Source organism: Oncorhynchus gorbuscha, linkage group LG26 (assembly GCF_021184085.1).
Source record: "Oncorhynchus gorbuscha isolate QuinsamMale2020 ecotype Even-year linkage group LG26, OgorEven_v1.0, whole genome shotgun sequence".
Classification (NCBI taxonomy): Eukaryota; Metazoa; Chordata; class Actinopteri; order Salmoniformes; family Salmonidae; genus Oncorhynchus; species Oncorhynchus gorbuscha.
The window spans coordinates 12,335,532-12,355,615 of NC_060198.1; the positions used below are offsets into that span (position 1 = coordinate 12,335,532).

Genomic DNA, 20,084 nt, shown 5'->3' on the forward strand with positions numbered 1-20,084 from the left:
TAAGTTGTATTCCTTCATTGGACCAATATGGTGTATGACAGGAAGTTGTGGCTTAGACAGGGACTTCTTTTTCTATTACAGTGACATAAAAAAGTGACATTTTGGGAAGTCACTTCTGTTAACAACTTACAAAGAAACAGGACACACACACAACAGTTTTATTAAACCATGCGTAAATAATATGAGTACAGGAGGGTTTGTGCCGTGTGTCTAATTCTGAGCGACAACTGTATTTTGTGATCATCATCAGACTACCCCTCTACATCAAATCAAGACTCCATGACAATTATTAGCGACTAATTGTGTGCATGTATGTGCGTATGTGTGCGCGTGCATGCGTGTGTGCGTGCGCCTGCTTGAGCATCTCTTTCTCTCAGTCTCCATACCTTTATCATGGTGGTGCCACCCTCCAGTGTAGTAGTCACTGAGGACCTGTGGTGAGGTCCACGTCTCTAACAGATAGTCCACCTGGTGCTGCTTCCTCCACGTTAAGGACTGACACAGGATCTCCCTGGCCTTCTCCATGTTAAAGTCCCTGGCCCGCAGGAAACGAAGGATGTGCTCGTCCTTAGGGATCTGGAAAGGTGGCGAGGAGGGAGAGGCGGGAGTGAGGGTAAGGGTCTCCAAGGGGGGGGGTTCAGAGGTGGCAGGGTAAGAGCATGCGCGTGTGAGCATGTCACACATGCCTCTATGTGTGTCTCAAGTAGCAGAGTATGATTTCAAAAGAATATGCTTTAGTATGGGTGTATTGAAAACTGTAAGGGTGTGTGTGTGTCTCACCTTGCCCTTGTGGCTCTCCTGCAGCCACTGTCGTAGTCTGATCAGACAGCTCTCCTGCAGAGGAGTCAGGTCTCCCAAGTAGCGCTTGATGTAGTCGGCATCCAACTTGTCTACAACACACACAGACAATTTGGGGAATTCTCAAGTCAGTCAATTCAATCTCATTCAAAATCAAATCACACAGCTAAACGCCACTAAAAAAAATCGCGTTTCCCATTTTCCTAACGTATTGAAACTTATGAACAGCTTCTCAATTATCCACCAGTACTAACCATCGGGCGGGCCCGTCTGATTCTCCATCTGGTCGTCAGGTTGGTTCGTGGCATCGTTGCTGGTGGCTTCACTTTGGGCGGCATCGGCAAGCTCACGGTCATTGGCATCCGTGGACACGGGGATTGAGACGGCGGGCGTGACAGGCAGCTCCAGCTGGAGGAGCTTCGGAGTGGCACAGACAGGTTTGGTGGTGACGGAGGAGGAGGAGGAGGGGGGAGCATCCAGGGAGGGAGTCCAGCGGGGCACGTGGCTTATCCCCTCTTCCTCCAGCTGGTTTAGGTAGAACTCTATGATCTCCTTACCCTGAAGATGAGGGAGGGGGAGAGACATGGAGAGATGGAGAGGGGTGAGGTGGGAGTACGGGGGGAGGAGAGAAAGAGCGACAGAGTGAGGAAAAGGAGAGAGTTAGAGTTACTAATATGGAAGGAGGCTAAATAGGGACTTGGAGCTTATCTTTGTTTACACTGGCTCGGCAAATTGGCTTACATTACATAATAAGAGCCACTTCACACTAGACCTCACCACTCACGGCCCAATGGCATGTCTGCTGTATTAACACTGGATTCCATGGTTGGGCCAGTTCCTTTTCATTTAACTCAATGCAGGAGATGAATTAAATTCACAATACAATTAGGTCATAAAAATAGAAAAAATTGAATGTCAATTCACTTATTGAGTTGAAATGGAGCCTCGTTGGATTCATCATTTTTTGCATGAGGGGAATGTTTGCCGTCTGGTGAATTCTCTAAATATGATACATCTGGGTTGTATTCAGTAGGGTGCAACGTACCAACGATAAACGAAAGCCAACATTTCTTATTGGACAAGGTTCAGGTCGTCCCGCTACCTTTCAGTCCGTTTACTTACTGTCAGTGTCTAATGAATATGACCCTGATCAGATCCGGCACTCACACACACCTTCTTGATACTGCTGGCGTACTGCTTCATGGCTATCTTCTCCACTGTGCTCTCGAAGCCGAAGAACGACTTGATGTCCAGGCTGGCCGACTGCTCGAAACACGTCCAGTCCTCATTCTCAGGGTGGGCCTGCACACACACACACACACACGTGAAGTTACAAGTGTTACCATGGCAACCACACACGGCAATATGACTCTGTGCCGACGCTGACACTACAAGCCACACATCCTCAGCTGTGTGGGGAGTGCGTACCGATGACACTACCCACTGGCATTATACCAATACTGACAGGTTGTGCCGTTATATGCCAACAAATATTGATAGTAGGGGGGAATTTGGTGACGGTATCAAGCACAGACAACACATTCACACAGCCTGAGATTGTATCAAAATAGATTTTGTCAGATGTCAGTGAATGGAGAGTGTTAGATAGGACTGGGAGTGTCAGATGTCAGTGAGTGGAGAGTGTTAGATAGGACCGGGAGTGGGAGTGTCAGATGTCAGTGAGTGGAGAGTGTTAGATAGGACTGGGAGTGTCAGATGTCAGTGAGTGGAGAGTGTTAGATAGGACCGGGAGTGGGAGTGTCAGATGTCAGTGAGTGGAGAGTGTTAGATAGGACTGGGAGTGTGTCAGATGTCAGTGAGTGGAGAGTGTTAGATAGGACTGGGAGTGGGAGTGTCAGATGTCAGTGAGTGGAGAGTGTTAGATAGGACCGGGAGTGGGAGTGTCAGATGTCAGTGAGTGGAGAGTGTTAGATAGGACTGGGAGTGTCAGATGTCAGTGAGTGGAGAGTGTTAGATAGGACTGGGAGTGTCAGATGTCAGTGAGTGGAGTGTGTTAGATAGGACTGGGAGTGTCAGATGTCAGTGAGTGGAGAGTGTTAGATAGGACTGGGAGTGTCAGATGTCAGTGAGTGGAGAGTGTTAGATAGGACTGGGAGTGAGAGTGTCAGATGTCAGTGAGTGGAGTGTGTTAGATAGGACCGGGAGTGAGAGTGTCAGATGTCAGTGAGTGGAGTGTGTTAGATAGGACTGGGAGTGTCAGATGTCAGTGAGTGGAGAGTGTTAGATAGGACTGGGAGTCAGGTGGAGTGTTAGATAGGACTGGATGTCAGTGAGTGGAGGAGTGTTAGATAGGACTGGGAGTGAGAGTGTCAGATGTCAGTGAGTGGAGTGTGTTAGATAGGACTGGGAGTGTCAGATGTCAGATGGAGAGTCAGTGATGTGGAGTGGAGTGTTAGATAGGACTGGGAGTGTCAGATGTCAGTGAGTGGAGTGTGTTAGATAGGACCGGGAGTGTCAGATGTCAGTGAGTGGAGAGTGTTAGATAGGACTGGGAGTGAGAGTGTCAGATGTCAGTGAGTGGAGTGTGTTAGATAGGACTGGGAGTGTCAGATGTCAGTGAGTGGAGAGTGTTAGATAGGACTGGGAGAGTCAGATGTCAGTGAGTGGAGAGTGTTAGATAGGACTGGGAGTGTCAGATGTCAGTGAGTGGAGTGTGTTAGATAGGACCGGGAGTGGGAGTGTCAGATGTCAGTGAGTGGAGTGTGTTAGATAGGACTGGGAGTGTCAGATGTCAGTGAGTGGAGAGTGTTAGATAGGACTGGGAGTGAGAGTGTCAGATGTCAGTGAGTGGAGTGTGTTAGATAGGACTGGGAGTGTCAGATGTCAGTGAGTGGAGTGTGTTAGATAGGACTGGGAGGGAGTGTCAGATGTCAGTGAGTGGAGAGTGTTAGATAGGACTGGGAGTGTCAGATGTCAGTGAGTGGAGAGTGTTAGATAGGACTGGGAGTGTCAGATGTCAGTGAGTGGAGAGTGTTAGATAGGACTGGGAGTGAGAGTGTCAGATGTCAGTGAGTGGAGAGTGTTAGATAGGACTGGGAGTGTCAGATGTCAGTGAGTGGAGTGTGTTAGATAGGACTGGGAGTGTCAGATGTCAGTGAGTGGAGAGTGTTAGATAGGACTGGGAGTGTCAGATGTCAGTGAGTGGAGTGTGTTAGATAGGACTGGGAGTGTCAGATGTCAGTGAGTGGAGAGTGTTAGATAGGACTGGGAGTGTGTCAGATGTCAGTGAGTGGAGTGTGTTAGATAGGACTGGGAGTGTCAGATGTCAGTGAGTGGAGAGTGTTAGATAGGACTGGGAGTGGGAGTGTCAGATGTCAGTGAGTGGAGAGTGTTAGATAGGACTGGGAGTGTCAGATGTCAGTGAGTGGAGAGTGTTAGATAGGACTGGGAGTGGGAGTGTCAGATGTCAGTGAGTGGAGAGTGTTAGATAGGACTGGGAGTGAGTGTCAGATGTCAGATGTCAGTGAGTGAGTGGAGAGTGTTAGATAGGACTGGGAGTGTCAGATGTCAGTGAGTGGAGAGATGGACTGGGAGTGTCAGATAGTGACTGGGAGTGTTAGATGGACTGGGAGTGTCAGATGTCAGTGAGTGGAGAGTGTTAGATAGGACTGGGAGTGTCAGATGTGTCAGATGTCAGTGAGTGGAGTGTGTTAGATAGGACTGGGAGTGTCAGATGTCAGTGAGTGGAGAGTGTTAGATAGGACTGGGAGTGAGAGTGTCAGATGTCAGATGTCAGTGAGTGGAGTCAGTGTTAGATAGGACCGGGAGTGTCAGATGTCAGTGAGTGGAGTGTGTTAGATAGGACTGGGAGTGTCAGATGTCAGTGAGTGGAGAGTGTTAGATAGGACTGGGAGTGTCAGATGTCAGATGTCAGTGAGTGGAGTGTGTTAGATAGGACTGGGAGTGTCAGATGTCAGTGAGTGGAGTGTCAGTGTTAGATAGGACTGGGAGTGTCAGATGTCAGTGAGTGGAGAGTGTTAGATAGGACTGGGAGAGTGTCAGATGTCAGTGAGTGGAGTGTGTTAGATAGGACTGGGAGTGGGAGTGTCAGATGTCAGTGAGTGGAGAGTGTTAGATAGGACTGGGAGTGGAGAGTCAGATGTCAGTGAGTGGAGAGTGTTAGATAGGACTGGGAGTGTCAGATGTCAGTGAGGAGAGTGTTAGATAGGACTGGGAGGTCAGATGTCAGTGAGTGGAGTGTTAGATAGGACTGGGAGTGTCAGATGTCAGTGAGTGGAGTGTGTTAGATAGGACTGGGAGTGGGAGTGTCAGATGTCAGTGAGTGGAGTGTGTTAGATAGGACTGGGAGTGTCAGATGTCAGTGAGTGGAGAGTGTTAGATAGGACTGGGAGTGGGAGTGTCAGATGTCAGTGAGTGGAGAGTGTTAGATAGGACTGGGAGTGTCAGATGTCAGTGAGTGGAGAGTGTTAGATAGGACTGGGAGTGTCAGATGTCAGTGAGTGGAGTGTGTTAGATAGGACTGGGAGTGTCAGATGTCAGTGAGTGGAGAGTCAGATGTCAGTGAGTGGAGTGTGTTAGATAGGACTGGGAGTGTCAGATGTCAGTGAGTGGAGAGTGTTAGATAGGACTGGGAGTGGGAGTGTCAGATGTCAGTGAGTGGAGTGTGTTAGATAGGACTGGGAGTGGGAGTGTCAGATGTCAGTGAGTGGAGAGTGTTAGATAGGACTGGGAGTGGGAGTGTCAGATGTCAGTGGAGATAGGACTGGGAGTGTCAGATGTCAGTGAGTGGAGAGTGTTAGATAGGACTGGGAGTGTCAGATGTCAGTGAGTGGAGAGTGTTAGATAGGACTGGGAGTGAGAGTGTCAGATGTCAGTGAGTGGAGAGTGTTAGATAGGACCGGGAGTGTCAGATGTCAGTGAGTGGAGAGTGTTAGATAGGACTGGGAGTGAGAGTGTCAGATGTCAGTGAGTGGAGAGTGTTAGATAGGACTGGGAGTGTCAGATGTCAGTGAGTGGAGAGTGTTAGATAGGACCGGGAGTGAGAGTGTCAGATGTCAGTGAGTGGAGTGTGTTAGATAGGACTGGGAGTGTCAGATGTCAGTGAGTGGAGAGTGTTAGATAGTGAGTGGAGTGTGTTACTGGGAGTGTCAGATGTCAGTGAGTGGAGAGTGTTAGATAGGACTGGGAGTGGACAGATGTCAGTGAGTGGAGTGTGTTAGATAGGACTGGGAGTGTCAGATGTCAGTGAGTGGAGAGTGTTAGATAGGACTGGGAGTGTCAGATGTCAGTGAGTGGAGAGTGTTAGATAGGACCGGGAGTGTCAGATGTCAGTGAGTGGAGTGTGTTAGATAGGACTGGGAGTGTCAGATGTCAGTGAGTGGAGAGTGTTAGATAGGACTGGGAGTGAGTGTCAGATGTCAGTGAGTGGAGTGTGTTAGATAGGACTGGGGTGATGAGTGTCAGATGTCAGTGAGTGGAGAGTGTTAGATAGGACTGGGAGTGTCAGATGTCAGTGAGTGGAGAGTGTTAGATAGGACTGGGAGTGTCAGATGTCAGTGAGTGGAGTGTGTTAGATAGGACTGGGAGAGATGTCAGTGAGTGGAGAGTGTTAGATAGGACTGGGAGTGAGTGTCAGATGTCAGTGAGTGGAGTGTGTTAGATAGGACTGGGAGTGTCAGATGTCAGTGAGTGGAGTGTGTTAGATAGGACTGGGAGTGTCAGATGTCAGTGAGTGGAGAGTGTTAGATAGGACTGGGAGTGGAGTGTCAGATGTCAGTGAGTGGAGAGTGTTAGATAGGACTGGGAGTGTCAGATGTCAGTGAGTGGAGTGTGTTAGATAGGACTGGGAGTGAGAGTGTCAGATGTCAGTGAGTGGAGAGTGTTAGATAGGACTGGGAGTGAGAGTGTCAGATGTCAGTGAGTGGAGTGTGTTAGATAGGACTGGGAGTGAGAGTGTCAGATGTCAGTGAGTGGAGAGTGTTAGATAGTACTGGGAGTGTCAGATGTCAGTGAGTGGAGTGTGTTAGATAGGACTGGGAGTGGGTCAGTGAGTGGAGAGTCTGGGAGAGATGTCAGTGAGTGGAGAGTGTTAGATAGGACTGGGAGTGTCAGATGTCAGTGAGTGGAGAGTGTTAGATAGGGGACAGATGTCAGTGAGTGGAGAGTGTTAGATAGGACAGATGTCAGTGAGTGGAGAGTGTTAGATAGGACTGGGAGTGTCAGATGTCAGTGAGTGGAGTGTGTTAGATAGGACTGGGAGTGTCAGATGTCAGTGAGTGGAGAGTGTTAGATAGGACTGGGAGTGTCAGATGTCAGTGAGTGGAGAGTGTTAGATAGGACTGGGAGTGTGTCAGATGTCAGTGAGTGGAGAGTGTTAGATAGGACTGGGAGTGGGAGTGTCAGATGTCAGTGAGTGGAGAGTGTTAGATAGGACTGGGAGTGGGAGTGTCAGATGTCAGTGAGTGGAGAGTGTTAGATAGGACTGGGACAGATGGGAGTGTGTTAGATAGGACAGATGTCAGTGAGTGGTGGAGTGTGTTAGATAGGACTGGGAGTGTCAGATGTCAGTGAGTGGAGAGTGTTAGATAGGACTGGGAGTGTCAGATGTCAGTGAGTGGAGAGTGTTAGATAGGACTGGGAGTGGGAGTGTCAGATGTCAGTGAGTGGAGATGGACTGGGAGTGTCAGTGTCAGTGGTGGAGAGTGTTAGATAGGACTGGGAGTGTCAGATGTCAGTGAGTGGAGAGTGTTAGATAGGACTGGGAGTGTCAGATGTCAGTGAGTGGAGTGTGTTAGATAGGACTGGGAGTGTCAGATGTCAGTGAGTGGAGAGTGTTAGATAGGACTGGGAGAGTGTCAGATGTCAGTGAGTGGAGTGTGTTAGATAGGACTGGGAGTGTCAGATGTCAGTGAGTGGAGAGTGTTAGATAGGACTGGGAGTGAGAGTGTTGATTGTCATACACCGCTAGGCAAACCCGAGGCAAGTCATACAGTGATCCCTCCCTGACACAACGACTGACAGAGATTATTTTACGATGTAGCTCTTCGGCTATCTCTGGCGCTGGATACCTGGCTATCTCTGGCTGGATACCAAAATATGTCAGCTTTAGCCAACTTTAGCTCCGTCTAATTGAGCTGCCGAGCCTTGTTAGCACCCGCAGGCTAACTGTAACTGTTCTTCACAAAGCTGCATAGCGGACCTAAAATAGGCCCGCTAGCCTCGTTAGACGCTAATGCAATGTGCTTGACCTCATTAACTCAGAGCGCATTCATTCACCACGGAGCCTGGTGAGAGTAGCACTGAGGTCAGAGGAGGGAGTGGCGCAACACACCAATAGGTCTGGTAGGTGTGAAAGAACTGACTCCAGAATAGTGTGTGAGTGTGTTGAGGCTGAGTGCTGCCGGTAACAATGGGAGGTCTGAATTATTCAGTGGGAAGGAAGCAGCATATGAGAGGCTGGTTGGAACACAGCTTTCTCTGTCTATTTGGAGAGAAGCATTGTGAGTGCATTTGAGGGAAGGGGTTCACACATAAGTGTGCTGTCTACAACTTGCTTTTACAGGGCTGTGTGTAAGTGTCGTGTGAGAAGGTGATATAAAACTAAGACTGAAGTGACGTGTGTGTACTGTAGCTACATATCAGGAGCTGGTTGGAATACCGCTTGATCCGTCCATTTGAAGAGAAATTGTGAATACATAGGTGTGCTGTCGACAGCTGGCTTCAAAGTGGTTTAACAGGGATTTGTGTGTGTGTGTGTGTGTGATTGAGTGTGTGTGTGTGCGCAGGCTTTTGACAAATTAAAGCCAAGGCTTGAATGTGTGTTAGCGAATGGACAGGTAGGTAGCTTATGTAACCATTCTAACCAAAGCTACAATTTAATGTGTGTGTGTATGGCAAGTGTGTGTGTATGCGCGCGTGTGTGTGTATGCGCGCGTGTGTGTGTATGCGCGTGTGTGTGTGTGTGTGTGTGTGTGTGTGTGTGTGTGTGTGTGTGTGTGTGTGTGTGTGTGTGTGTGTGTGTGTGTGTGTGTGTGTGTGTGTGTGTGTATGCGCGTGTGTGTGTGTAACACACCGAGTAGCTGCAGAGTTCGTGGATGATGACTCTGTTGGAGAAGGTCTCGTTGTGGGACTCGATGTGAAGCGTCCTCTCTCTCTTGTTCAGAGTGTTCTCCTGGCTGAAGTACACATAGTCCACCCCCGCAATCTGCGCACAAAAGGACACTGATGAAACCAGTTGCAGCAAAACTAAAATGGTCAAAAAGGAAAAATGGATACACCGATTACAAGATGGCCGATGCCTGATTTGGGTGTTAAGGTCTTTTGATTTGGTCTTTCCCCCGTCATGTCAGCTCCGCTTAGAATACAAGCTAAGGATGTTTCAAATGCTACTTCATTTAAACTGTCCCCTGAAAATCTCATTTAAAATGAATATTCTGTTAACTCGTATCCAAATAATGTTGCTGACTCGTCGTATACTCGAATTCGTGGGCAAAGCATAAATTGGAGAAAAACGCTCAAATATCAAACTTGTATCTCAAATAGACAGTTTAAAAAAATGCTTGCTATTTCCTCGTAGAACATGTCATCTTCCTGAGGAGGATGAGCTGGCCAATCAGCGATCTACTCACATCAATATTTTGAATGACCGGTATATGTCAACACCACTCTGTGGTTGGGGTAAGCCAACACCATTCCAACACAGAAAATATACTTTTTAAACATATTTAATCAAATTAAAAAAATTGGAACGAAAACTATTTCACTAATTTTACGTAATTCTAGGTCATATTTCATAGAAATCTTGAAACATTGAGCGGAAACGTCTGCTTTTGCTTGCCCTTTGGGGTCTAGGCTGTGTTACTGTAAAGCACTTTGTGACAACCCCTGAGGTACAAAAGGACTTTAAAAAGTACAAGACTCACGTCAACTGACAATGCTTTATGAATACATTTGATTGGTTGACCGACCAGACTCGAGAGGGAAGTTAGCGACAGGTTAGCCGTACCCGCTTGAGGAGACGAGGGGCGTCCACGTCCAGTTTGCAGCGGCGCTGGACATTGTGTATGGATCCGTCCTCGCTCTCAGTTTCCTCCAACACCTCGCTGTCCACAAACATGGGAATCAGGTGACACGTGGGGAATCGCCTCTCGTAGGCCTGCGAGAGAGACGGAAAGAGAAAGGGTTTTTAAGTGTGGGACTCGTGTGTTTTGGCAACGCAAACTCCTTTACCGTCCATGTTAATAAAGTTGATTGAATTGAGAGAGAGTGAGACATATCAGACAAGATATTCTAGCATTTGTATCTCCAACGGTGACATTTAACGAAATAGCCTAGTTCCCAAAATCAACATTGTCAGCTGTTCTCATATCTCAAAAAAAAGTGAGCAAGAGAAAGAAAGTGATAAAGGTTGACAAGAGGGGTTAGGACAGAGAGAGACAGAGACAAAACACCATTCAGGTCTACTCCGCGACCCACACATCCCCTCACTAACGTCGACTCGTATCCAATTGTCTCAGCAGCTGGCACACGCGCCAGCAATACACAATGCATCGTTTCATTATCTTGGGATGCAAAATAATAGGCCCAGTAATAACAAGCCCAGTAATAAGAAAAGCCTAGTAAAAAGGCACCCCAAGGCACAATATATATCAGTAGAATTCTGCTCATAAACCACAACACCACCTAGGTTGCGACCAAAATGGCACCCTAGTCAAAAGTAGTGCACGATGTAGGGATTAGGGTATCATTTCAGACACAGCCCTCAATGTATTGTGCTGCTGAAGGCAGCTGTTACACAACGTAAGGTCCTTGGCCCACAATGAACCTGGCATTGCTTTCATAATGTTTTATTACTGATCCTGGACCAGATTGGCAGGGTTATGTAAGCAGCCAGGGGACATAAGACATGTATGGACAGGTCCCCGATCAGTTTGGAGAGGTGTGGGAGACAAAGTGACACCGCGCTCAGAACAGTCAAGGGACTTGTACACGACGACAGCATCTTTGCTAATTCTAGGCCAAGTCTGTGCCCTGTGTTGTAATAAAGGAACTCGTTTGGTCTACTTCTTCTTGGCTGCTCTAGATGACATTATTTTATTTCATTTTGTGCTGAATGGGCAGACTCTTATCCTGGCCCAGTTGGATTCTGCAGTCTGGAGAGAGCGAGCGACCGAGAGAAGAGAGGAAGGAGAGAGAAAAATGAGGGAAGTGGTCGTTCGGGCAATGTGAGGCCACCACTGGGCACAAATCAACCACTTAGTCAAGATGGCTCAGACTGGAAACATACATGTAATAGCTAAGTAAGAGAGCGAGGTTGGCTGTGTTCATCAGTTATACTGGAGCAAGATGTCCCCGACCTCTGAAAAGGCGTTGGGTTCAGCTCAGGTCCTCTAAAACCAGTGTTTTCCAATCCTTTTCATACCAGGGACTCACATGCTATGGCTTTTCCTTTTTGGGGCCACAGACTGGAGGTTGAGAAACACCCCTGAAGCCTAGACATGGGCCTTGTCATATAACTGTAATAAGGGCTAGAGCTTACCCTGCTAAAAATGGGACCGGTATTCAGGCCGGGGTGTGAGGCCATGAGCAAACCAGGCTAAGTAGGGGCTTTGGAAATTGGCAATACCTGCACCCCCCATTCTTTGTAGCTCCAGTCAGCATGGTACCAGACTGCCTAATAAAACGGCCAGGGCTGTTTGCCTGCGTCCCCAATGGCAATATATTCCCTAAAGTGCTAAAATAGTGCACTATATAAGCAATAGGGTGCCATTTGAGACACAGACATTGAGCTGGGCCCACTATAATCATGCTGAGTTCTGTTTTTTTTTCACAGGTCTAGAACAAAGGTCTAGAACAGAGGCTCTCAGAGGTGTACAGTCAGCACTATGGCAGGAGTAAACACGGTGTTTGGTGTTCGCCCATCCAAACAGACTACTGCATCAACATCAACAAAATGATCTCAACGGCGCTAAACATCACATGAAGGGGCAGGCAAAATACAACAAACAGAATTCTTCACACCCAACAACATACCTCAACACAAAACAGACTGTTATATATATATATATGTATATAACAAATGTCAATCATCATGCCCAATAACAACAATTCACACCACAGACTGCATAAACAAAGCAAACATTTCTTGGTAAATCCATTTAAATTCAAATCACTTTGACAGCACCCCTTTTGATTTGAACAAAACACCCCGTAAATATTTGCCCATTGTAGAAGTGCTCAGAAAGTGACGTGATGGATCTGAATGCCGAGAGATAAAGGTGATCAAATTTGAGGCATTTTGCATACCCCATCATACCATGAGACATCCATGTCTTCATCACTGGGAAAGATAAACAGTTGAGATTGATATTTAAAAGCTCACAAAACAGGGTTGTCAACCTATTTGATCATTTCTGGAGAGAGAAAAAAAACATGTTTCTTACATATTGGCATATGTTCCTGGTTAAACACTATTTTGCATTCAAGGTTTTTTGTGTTGTGTAGGGTTCTAAAGCTACAAAATAATATAATTGACAAATATTACACAAATCAGTTGAAAAGTTTTACAATTGAATATTTCCATACATCTATTTCATGAAATAATAAAATAGCTTGATATCACTGTTAGCTTTTAAAAGATATCAAACTCAACATTTTTAATTTTTCAATTTTTTTTTGTGGCTGTCTCGATATGAAATGCAAAAAAACTTAATCTCCAAAATGTGTTGGCATTAAGGTCCAAAAAGTCATTTTATGACCACTTCTTCCATGGGAAAACACACATGGAAAGTTGTTTTAATTAAAAGGGATGCAGTCAAAAAGTGATTGAAACCAAATGGATTTACCCTCATGTCAAACATGACTATCAGACCAAAAACAAGGAAGGCCAAAGACATGTAACTGCCAAAATAAAGGAAACCCCAACATAGTGTCTTAATGGGGGGGGGGGGGGGGCACCACGAGTCAGAACAGCTTCAATGCACCGTGGCATCGATTCTTCAAGTGTCTGGAAATCTATTGGTGGGACTCGACACCATTCTTCCACGAGAAATTCCATCATTTGGTGTTTTGTTGATGGAAAACCCCGTCTCAGGCACCACTCCAGAATCTGTGTTCAATTGGGTTGAGATCTGGTGACAGAGGGCTATGGCATACGTTTTACAATCATTTTTATGCTCAAACTCTGTGGATGGGGGGCAAACCCTGGTTGCCAAAGTAATGGCCTGCCCAGCATTTTTATACATGACACTAATCATGATGGGATGTTAATTGCTTAATTAACTCAGGAACCACACCTGTGTGGAACCAAGTACTTTAATTATAAGCCTACTTTGTATCCCTCATTTACTCAAGTGTTTGATTTATTTTGGAGGTGAGATGTACATAAGAGTCAACATACCCCCAATGTTAAACAAAGGTCACATGACAAAGGAAAACAAACTCCACAACGAATAGGGAAGCAAAACAGAAATTGTAAAGGCCATGATAGTGACTATTTAAACAGAGACACACAAGTCACAACACCACTCAAGCCAGTACTCAGTGTTCTGACTCAGGGGGAAGAGCTGACTTTCAGATCAGTGAGGGAAAAACAACGATGGGTAACTAGAAATTACATAAACCACCAAGTGCCTTCTAAACATGTTACAGAGTGTACCTTGTAGTGGTTTTTAGAGGTAACCCAAAGACAATGTACTAGTTTGTTGAAGGTGTCACATGATGTTTGAGACGCCCTCGAGATACAGGTCAAATCAATCCGGGATGCCTCTTCCAAACAGGAAATGACCTACGTATTACATATCAAAAGGCCCGAGTGACATCACCGAAACTCAAATACCACATTTGCAAGCATGACTCGATGTTTTGTCACAGCTGAGCACATGCTCAAACATCCAAAACTCGCAATGGCGACTGGGTCAATATTTAGGCCTTAGGCTGTCTAATATTGACAAAGCATCATGGTGCTATTAAAAAGTCAATTCAAGATAAGGGTGTTTTAAAGTCACGTAAGAAGTGTGTCACGCTCGGCGTTGACAGGTGACAAGAGGAAGACGAGGACATGTTCCAATACTCTGACATGGTCTCCTCCCTTGTTTCATATCCATCATTAATGCTGATCGTTTTAATGGCTGGATGGTTTCCCCACATGTTGCTTTGACTTCTATCAGAGGTTGTGTATTGTGACGGCAAGGAAGTTGGAAATATTTAAGGATGTTCAAAAGATTAAACAGTAATTGGGACAAAGGCCTAGTCAGTCACGCGAGCCACCGCCCCATTGTCACATGATTCTAGTGGTTAGAGCGTTGGGTCAGTATCGTGGTGTGATCATAACAACATACAGGTACTCAAGTCCTTCTGTTCACCTGATTTAGAAGATGTCGTTCCCATAGCAACGATTAAAACATTCCCAAACCAGAAACCGTGGATTGATGGCAGCATTCTCGTGAAACTGAAAGCCCGAACCACTGCTTTTGATCAGGGCAAGGTGACCGGAAACATGACCGAATACAAACAGTGTAACTATTCCCTCCGCAAGGCAATCAAACAAGCTAAGCGTCAGTATAGAGACAAAGTAGAATCTCAATTCAACGGCTCAGACACAAGAGGTATGTGGCAGGGTCTACAGTCAATCACGGATTACAAAAAGAAAACCAGCCCCATCACGGACCAGGATGTCTTGCTCCCAGGCAGACTAAATTATTTTTTTGCCCGCTTTGAGGACAATACAGTGACACTGACACGGCCCGCAACTAAAACATGCCGACTCTCCTTCACTGCAGCCGACGTGAGGAAAACATTTAAACGTGTCAACCCTTGCAAGGCTGCAGACCAGCTGGCTGTTGTGTTTACGGACATATTCAATCAATCCCTATCCCAGTCTGTTGTTCCCACATGCTTCAAGAGGGCCACCATTGTTCCTGTTTCCAAGAAAGCTAAGGTAACTGAGCTAAACGACTACCGCCCCGTAGCGCTCACTTCCGTCATCATGAAGTGCTACCTGACACCCTAGACCCACTCCAATTTTCTTACCGCCCAAATAGGTCCACAGACGATGCAATCTCAACCACACTGCACACTGCCCTAACCCATCTGGACAAGAGGAATACCTATGTGAGAATGCTGTTCATCGACAACAGCTCGGCATTTAACGCCATAGTGCCCTCCAAGCTCGTCATCAAGCTCGAGACCCTGGGTCTCGACCCCGCCCTGTGCAACTGGGTACTGGACTTCCTGACGGGCCGCCCCCAGGTGGTGAGGGTAGGCAACAACATTTCCACCCCGCCGATCCTCAACACTGGGGCCCCACAAGGATGCGTTCTGAGCCCTCTCCTGTACTCCCTGTTCACCCACGACTGCGTGGCCACGCACGCCTCCAACTCAATCATCAAGTTTGCGGACGACACAACAGTGGTAGGCTTGATTACCAACAATGACGAGACGGCCTACAGGGAGGATGTGAGGGCCCTCTGAGTGTGGTGTCAGGAAAATAACCTCACACTCAACGTCAACAAAACTAAGGAGATGATTGTGGACTTCAGGAAACAGCAGAGGGAACACCCCCCTATCCACATTGATGGAACAGTAGTGGAGAGGGTAGTAAGTTAAGTTCCTCGGCGTACACATCACAGACAAACTGAATTGGTCCACCCACACAGACAGCATCGTGAAGAAGTTGCAGCAGCGCCTCTTCAACCTCAGGAGGCTGAAGAAATTCGGCTTGTCACCAAAAGCACTTACAAACTTCTACAGATGCACAATCGAGAGCATGCTCTATCTCAAGGCCATCAGACTGTTAAACAGCCACCACTAACATTGACTGGCTGCTGCCAACACACGGACTCAACTCCAGCCACTTGAATAATGGGAATTGATGGGAAATGATGTATCACTAAGCCACTTTAAACAATGCTACCTAATATGTTTACATACCCTACATTAATAATCTCATATGTATACGTATATACTGTACTCTATATCATCTACTGCATCTTTATGTAATACATGTATCACTAGCCACTTTAACTATGCCACTTTGTTTACATACTCATCTCAGATGTATATATTGCACTCAATACCATCTACTGTATCTTGCCTATGCCGCTCTGTACCATCACTCATTCATATATCTTTATGTACATATTCTTTATCCCCTTACACTTGTGTCTAGAAGGTAGTAGTTTTGGAATTGTTAGCTAGATTACTTGTTGGTTATTACTGCATTGTCGGAACTAGAAGCACAAGCATTTCGCTACACTCGCAATAACATCTGCTAACCATGTGTATGTGACAAATAAAATTTGATTTTTTATTTGATACCCGGAAGGTTGCTGGATTGAATCCCTGAGCTCACAAGGTAAAAAAAAAACTGTCGTTCTGTCCCCAAGCAAGGGAGTTAACCCACACCGGAGATGTGGATGTCGATTACGGCAGGCCCCCCCCGCACCTCTCTGATTCAGAGGGGCTGGGTTAAATGCGGAAGACATTTCAGTTGGACAACTGACTCGGTATCCCTCTTTCCCAATGGGTTCTATAACTGAACTGACTGATTGATACAAACAGAGCTACAGGCAGTCAAATGCAGCAGTTAATCCAAACAGATCCAACTGATGGAGCTCCAACACAGCACGGAAAAATATCGATTGGTTTGCCTCCAGCGCAACCCTTCCCTGGAGCAGATTAGGCTAGCTGTCAACAAGAAAAAGGAAAGGAGACAATATTTGACTAAATTGGCTATATGAGAATGTACAAATAAGCACAAAAGCATGTGTGTGTGTGTGTGTGTGTGTGTGTGTGTGTGTGTCAGCTCAGGTCTCCATAGCTACAGGATACACTAAAGGATAGGCAGGCCAAGTGTGTGAGTCACATTCCCAGGAATTTAGCTGGGATGTTTATAGGATCACTTTCCAGACATGCATGAGGGAAATATCAAAACAATACACAATACCTAATCCTTTCCAGGAAATAGAAAGGCCTTCTTCCTTTAGAAAAGGATAGTAAGACTCTGGGCATGGAAGCCTGGAAGAGGAACTAATTCTTAGTGTTTTCAGGAAGGGGAACGGAGGACACGTTGGAATGGAAGTGAAAACAGTGGGAATAAATTAGTCGGGTGGAAAAGGAACCACATGATATTATTCAAGAATATTTCCAGACTAGAGGAGACTAGATGGTGTGTGAGTGTGGCTTTGAAAGCGGCTGGTCTTTAGAAATGGAAGGACACTGGCCAAGGCCAGGCTGCTGGAGCTGATGTGTGGGCGTGTGACTGCCTCAGTGTTGCCGCAACGTTCGTCGCTAGCAGTAATAATGTTTGTGTGTGTGTGTGTGAGAGAATGTGTGTGTGTTGGTCAAGGAAATTGACTTGCCCTGCGATGGTCAATGACCACTGGACCTCAGTGTGTTTATGAGACCTGTTTCCGCTATGTATGCCCACTGTGTGTGTGTGAAAGAAGTGGGGTAGAGTAGAGTCTCCTGTTGCTTGGGGCGGAGCAGCCCATCTGCACGACACACACACATACATATCATCCTCACGTCACAACAATTACATCAGCTCTAATTAAGCTAAGGTTTGCTCTGAGATCAGTTTTTCACCCTGCCTGGCAATCAGCAGAGATCTAGCCGACACTGAGAACTGACTCTAGATCAGATGACAGGATCTGATTCAGAGCTTTAAAAAAAATGGCCAACGCAGACAGGCCCTAATACAAACTGAGATCACAGATATCTAGTCCTACACTCTCCATAAAACACACACACACACGGAGGGAACATGGATGCAGTTGCATAGTGCTGACGTAGCCTAATGGTTAAATCAATAGTCAGTAATGTCGGGACCCACGGCTTAAATCAACACACTGTTTACAGTGACGATACCACAGTGCCGGTGTTACTGAAAGAAACAGTCACAGTTGCAAGGGACATCATCTCAAACGCAATTGAAATGGACTCCAGTGGACTTCCTAGTTAGGTGCGAATGTCATCCTGTCTCTAAACAAAGGCATTTAGATGTTCGTGATAGGGCCGGAACGTTCTTTTTGCTGTTGACGAAACTATTATCTTGTTTGAAAAAGAGAGACGTTTACCTTTAGAATTAAGCTATTTGTACAAAAGAGATTGAGGTATTTGGAGAGTTCGGTTACATACGGAGCTCTTTGGTCCAACAGACCTACACAAGTCTCAGGTGACATGCCATAGTAATATTTGAAATTAGAACCCCCCCCTTTTTTAACTTTCCCTCCTTTTTTAAACTTTCCCTATAGCCATTATTCCATTTCTCTTCTCTTTTGCCAGCACAAAGTGGATTGAATTCAGGGCAAGGCCCACACACACACACACTTTGTAAACAGAGGAACAAAAGGAGCATTATTGTGTTAGCTTGCGGCACTATTCTGGAAAGTACTGCACTGCCAATGCCAGGGGCTTGCTGTGTTGCTGACTATGATGGCAGTGATCAGTGGACGCATTGAGTGTGTTTGAAACGGTACCCTATTCCCTATATAGTGCACCACTATTGAACATGGCCCAGGGTTCCATGACGGTTCAATATGTTCTTAAGCAGGACTGCACAAAATATTGGTTTTGTGCAAGTGCAGACTTGGTAAGTCTCACAAAAATAGGTTAATTATTTTTTTTTTTTTACTTGATCCTACTTGTCTTAATACTCCTGAGTGACTCCCTTTCCTCGTCTCCGTTCCTGTGAATACTGAACAGGGCTGGATAGATTTCATAAACCATCACATCCTTTAGGTTTAGTGGTCAAGGAAAGGAGACGAGGAAGGAAGCCATTACAAGCTATTGAGACACAGCCCTAGGGACTTTAAGGATCTAATAATAATAATAATAATAATAAATGCCATTTAGCAGACGCTTTTATCCAAAGCGACTTACAGTCATGTGTGCATACATTCTACGTATGGATCTCTTTGAGTATTCCCATTACATTTCTATAGTTTGTCCTTTCTGTAGGCAGTGTAGAATAGCCTACATCCCCTTTAAGTGGCAAACTCCTGCCAGGTGTCATGGCCTCCATTTAAAGTATTTTCACTGCTCACCAAAACTAGTTTCCTTATCCTGCCCAGTCCCTCACCTCTCCTGTTTAATAGGATAATAGCTATTGACTGTGTGTTGAATGGGGAATAGTTCATGTGGCCTGGAGTAGGTGGAACCGCACCGTTGGGAGTCCTTGGGTAATACACAGGGGCCTGTCACTCCTGCTCAATCCAGAGCATAGGCTAACAGGTTATACAGCTTTTAAAGTGGGGCATATCAGGATGCAATGGCTTCCCTGTTATATGTTATACACAGAGTACAAATCATTAGGAAAACCAACATTCACTTCAAATCAGTGCAGATGAAGGGGAGGAGACACGTAAAAGAAATATAAAAAAAATATATATTCTTAAGACATGAATTGTGTGTGTGCGCCATTCTGAGGGTGAATGAGTATGAAAAAATGTAAGTGCCTTTGAACGGGGTATGGTAGTAGTTGCACCAGTTTGAGTGTGTCAAGAACTGCAACGGTGCTGGGTTTTTCCACACTCAACAGTTTCCTGTATGTGTGTATCAAGAATGGTCCACCACCAAATAGACATCCAGCCAACTTGACAACGGTGGCAAGCATTGGGGTCAACAGTGGCAAGCATTGGGGTCAACAGTGGCAAGCATTGGGGTCAACAGTGGCAAGCATTGGGGTCAACAGTGGCAAGCATTGGGGTCAACAGTGGCAAGCATTGGGGTCAACAGTGGCAAGCATTGGGGTCAACAGTGGCAAGCATTGGGGTCAACAGTGGGAAGCATTGGGGTCAACAGTGGGAAGCATTGGGGTCAACAGTGGGAAGCATTGGGGTCAACAGTGGGAAGCATTGGGGTCAACAGTGGGAAGCATTGGGGTCAACAGTGGGAAGCATTGGGGTCAACAGTGGGAAGCATTGGGGTCAACAGTGGGAAGCATTGGGGTCAACAGTGGGAAGCATTGGGGTCAACAGTGGGAAGCATTGGGGTCAACAGTGGAAAGCATTGGGGTCAACAGTGGGAAGCATTGGGGTCAACAGTGGAAAGCATTGGGGTCAACAGTGGGAAGCATTGGGGTCAACAGTGGGAAGCATTGGGGTCAACATGGGCCAACATCCCAGTGGAACGCTTTCGACACCTTGTTGAGCATGCCCTGACGAATTGAGGCTGTTCTGGAGGGCAAAAGGGGGTGTTCCTATTGTTCTGGACATTCAGGTGAAAAGGCTACTTTACTTGTTAATATCCTGGTTGTATCCTACACTCATAATCACAATGCTAAGTAGCGGCAGAGTTTAACTGCA

General features: G+C 46.2%; 1 protein-coding gene across 5 annotated transcripts in view; it reads right to left on the reverse strand.

Moving 5' to 3' along the window:
• Window positions 1-20,084, reverse strand: part of LOC124015600 (SEC14-like protein 1) — a 59,664-nt gene that overhangs the window by 11,749 nt on the left and 27,831 nt on the right. For 3 of the 5 annotated variants that reach the window (XM_046330947.1, XM_046330946.1, XM_046330948.1), the window contains 6 exons: window positions 9,785-9,934; window positions 8,852-8,983; window positions 1,972-2,100; window positions 1,053-1,356; window positions 781-890; window positions 387-621 (listed from right to left, as the gene is read on the reverse strand). In XM_046330947.1, coding sequence (XP_046186903.1) covers window positions 387-621; window positions 781-890; window positions 1,053-1,356; window positions 1,972-2,100; window positions 8,852-8,983; window positions 9,785-9,934 — 1,060 coding nt within the window. The remainder of the gene's footprint in view (window positions 1-386; window positions 622-780; window positions 891-1,052; window positions 1,357-1,971; window positions 2,101-8,851; window positions 8,984-9,784; window positions 9,935-20,084) is intronic. The other 2 variants (XM_046330951.1, XM_046330949.1) reach the window with 1 other exon arrangement.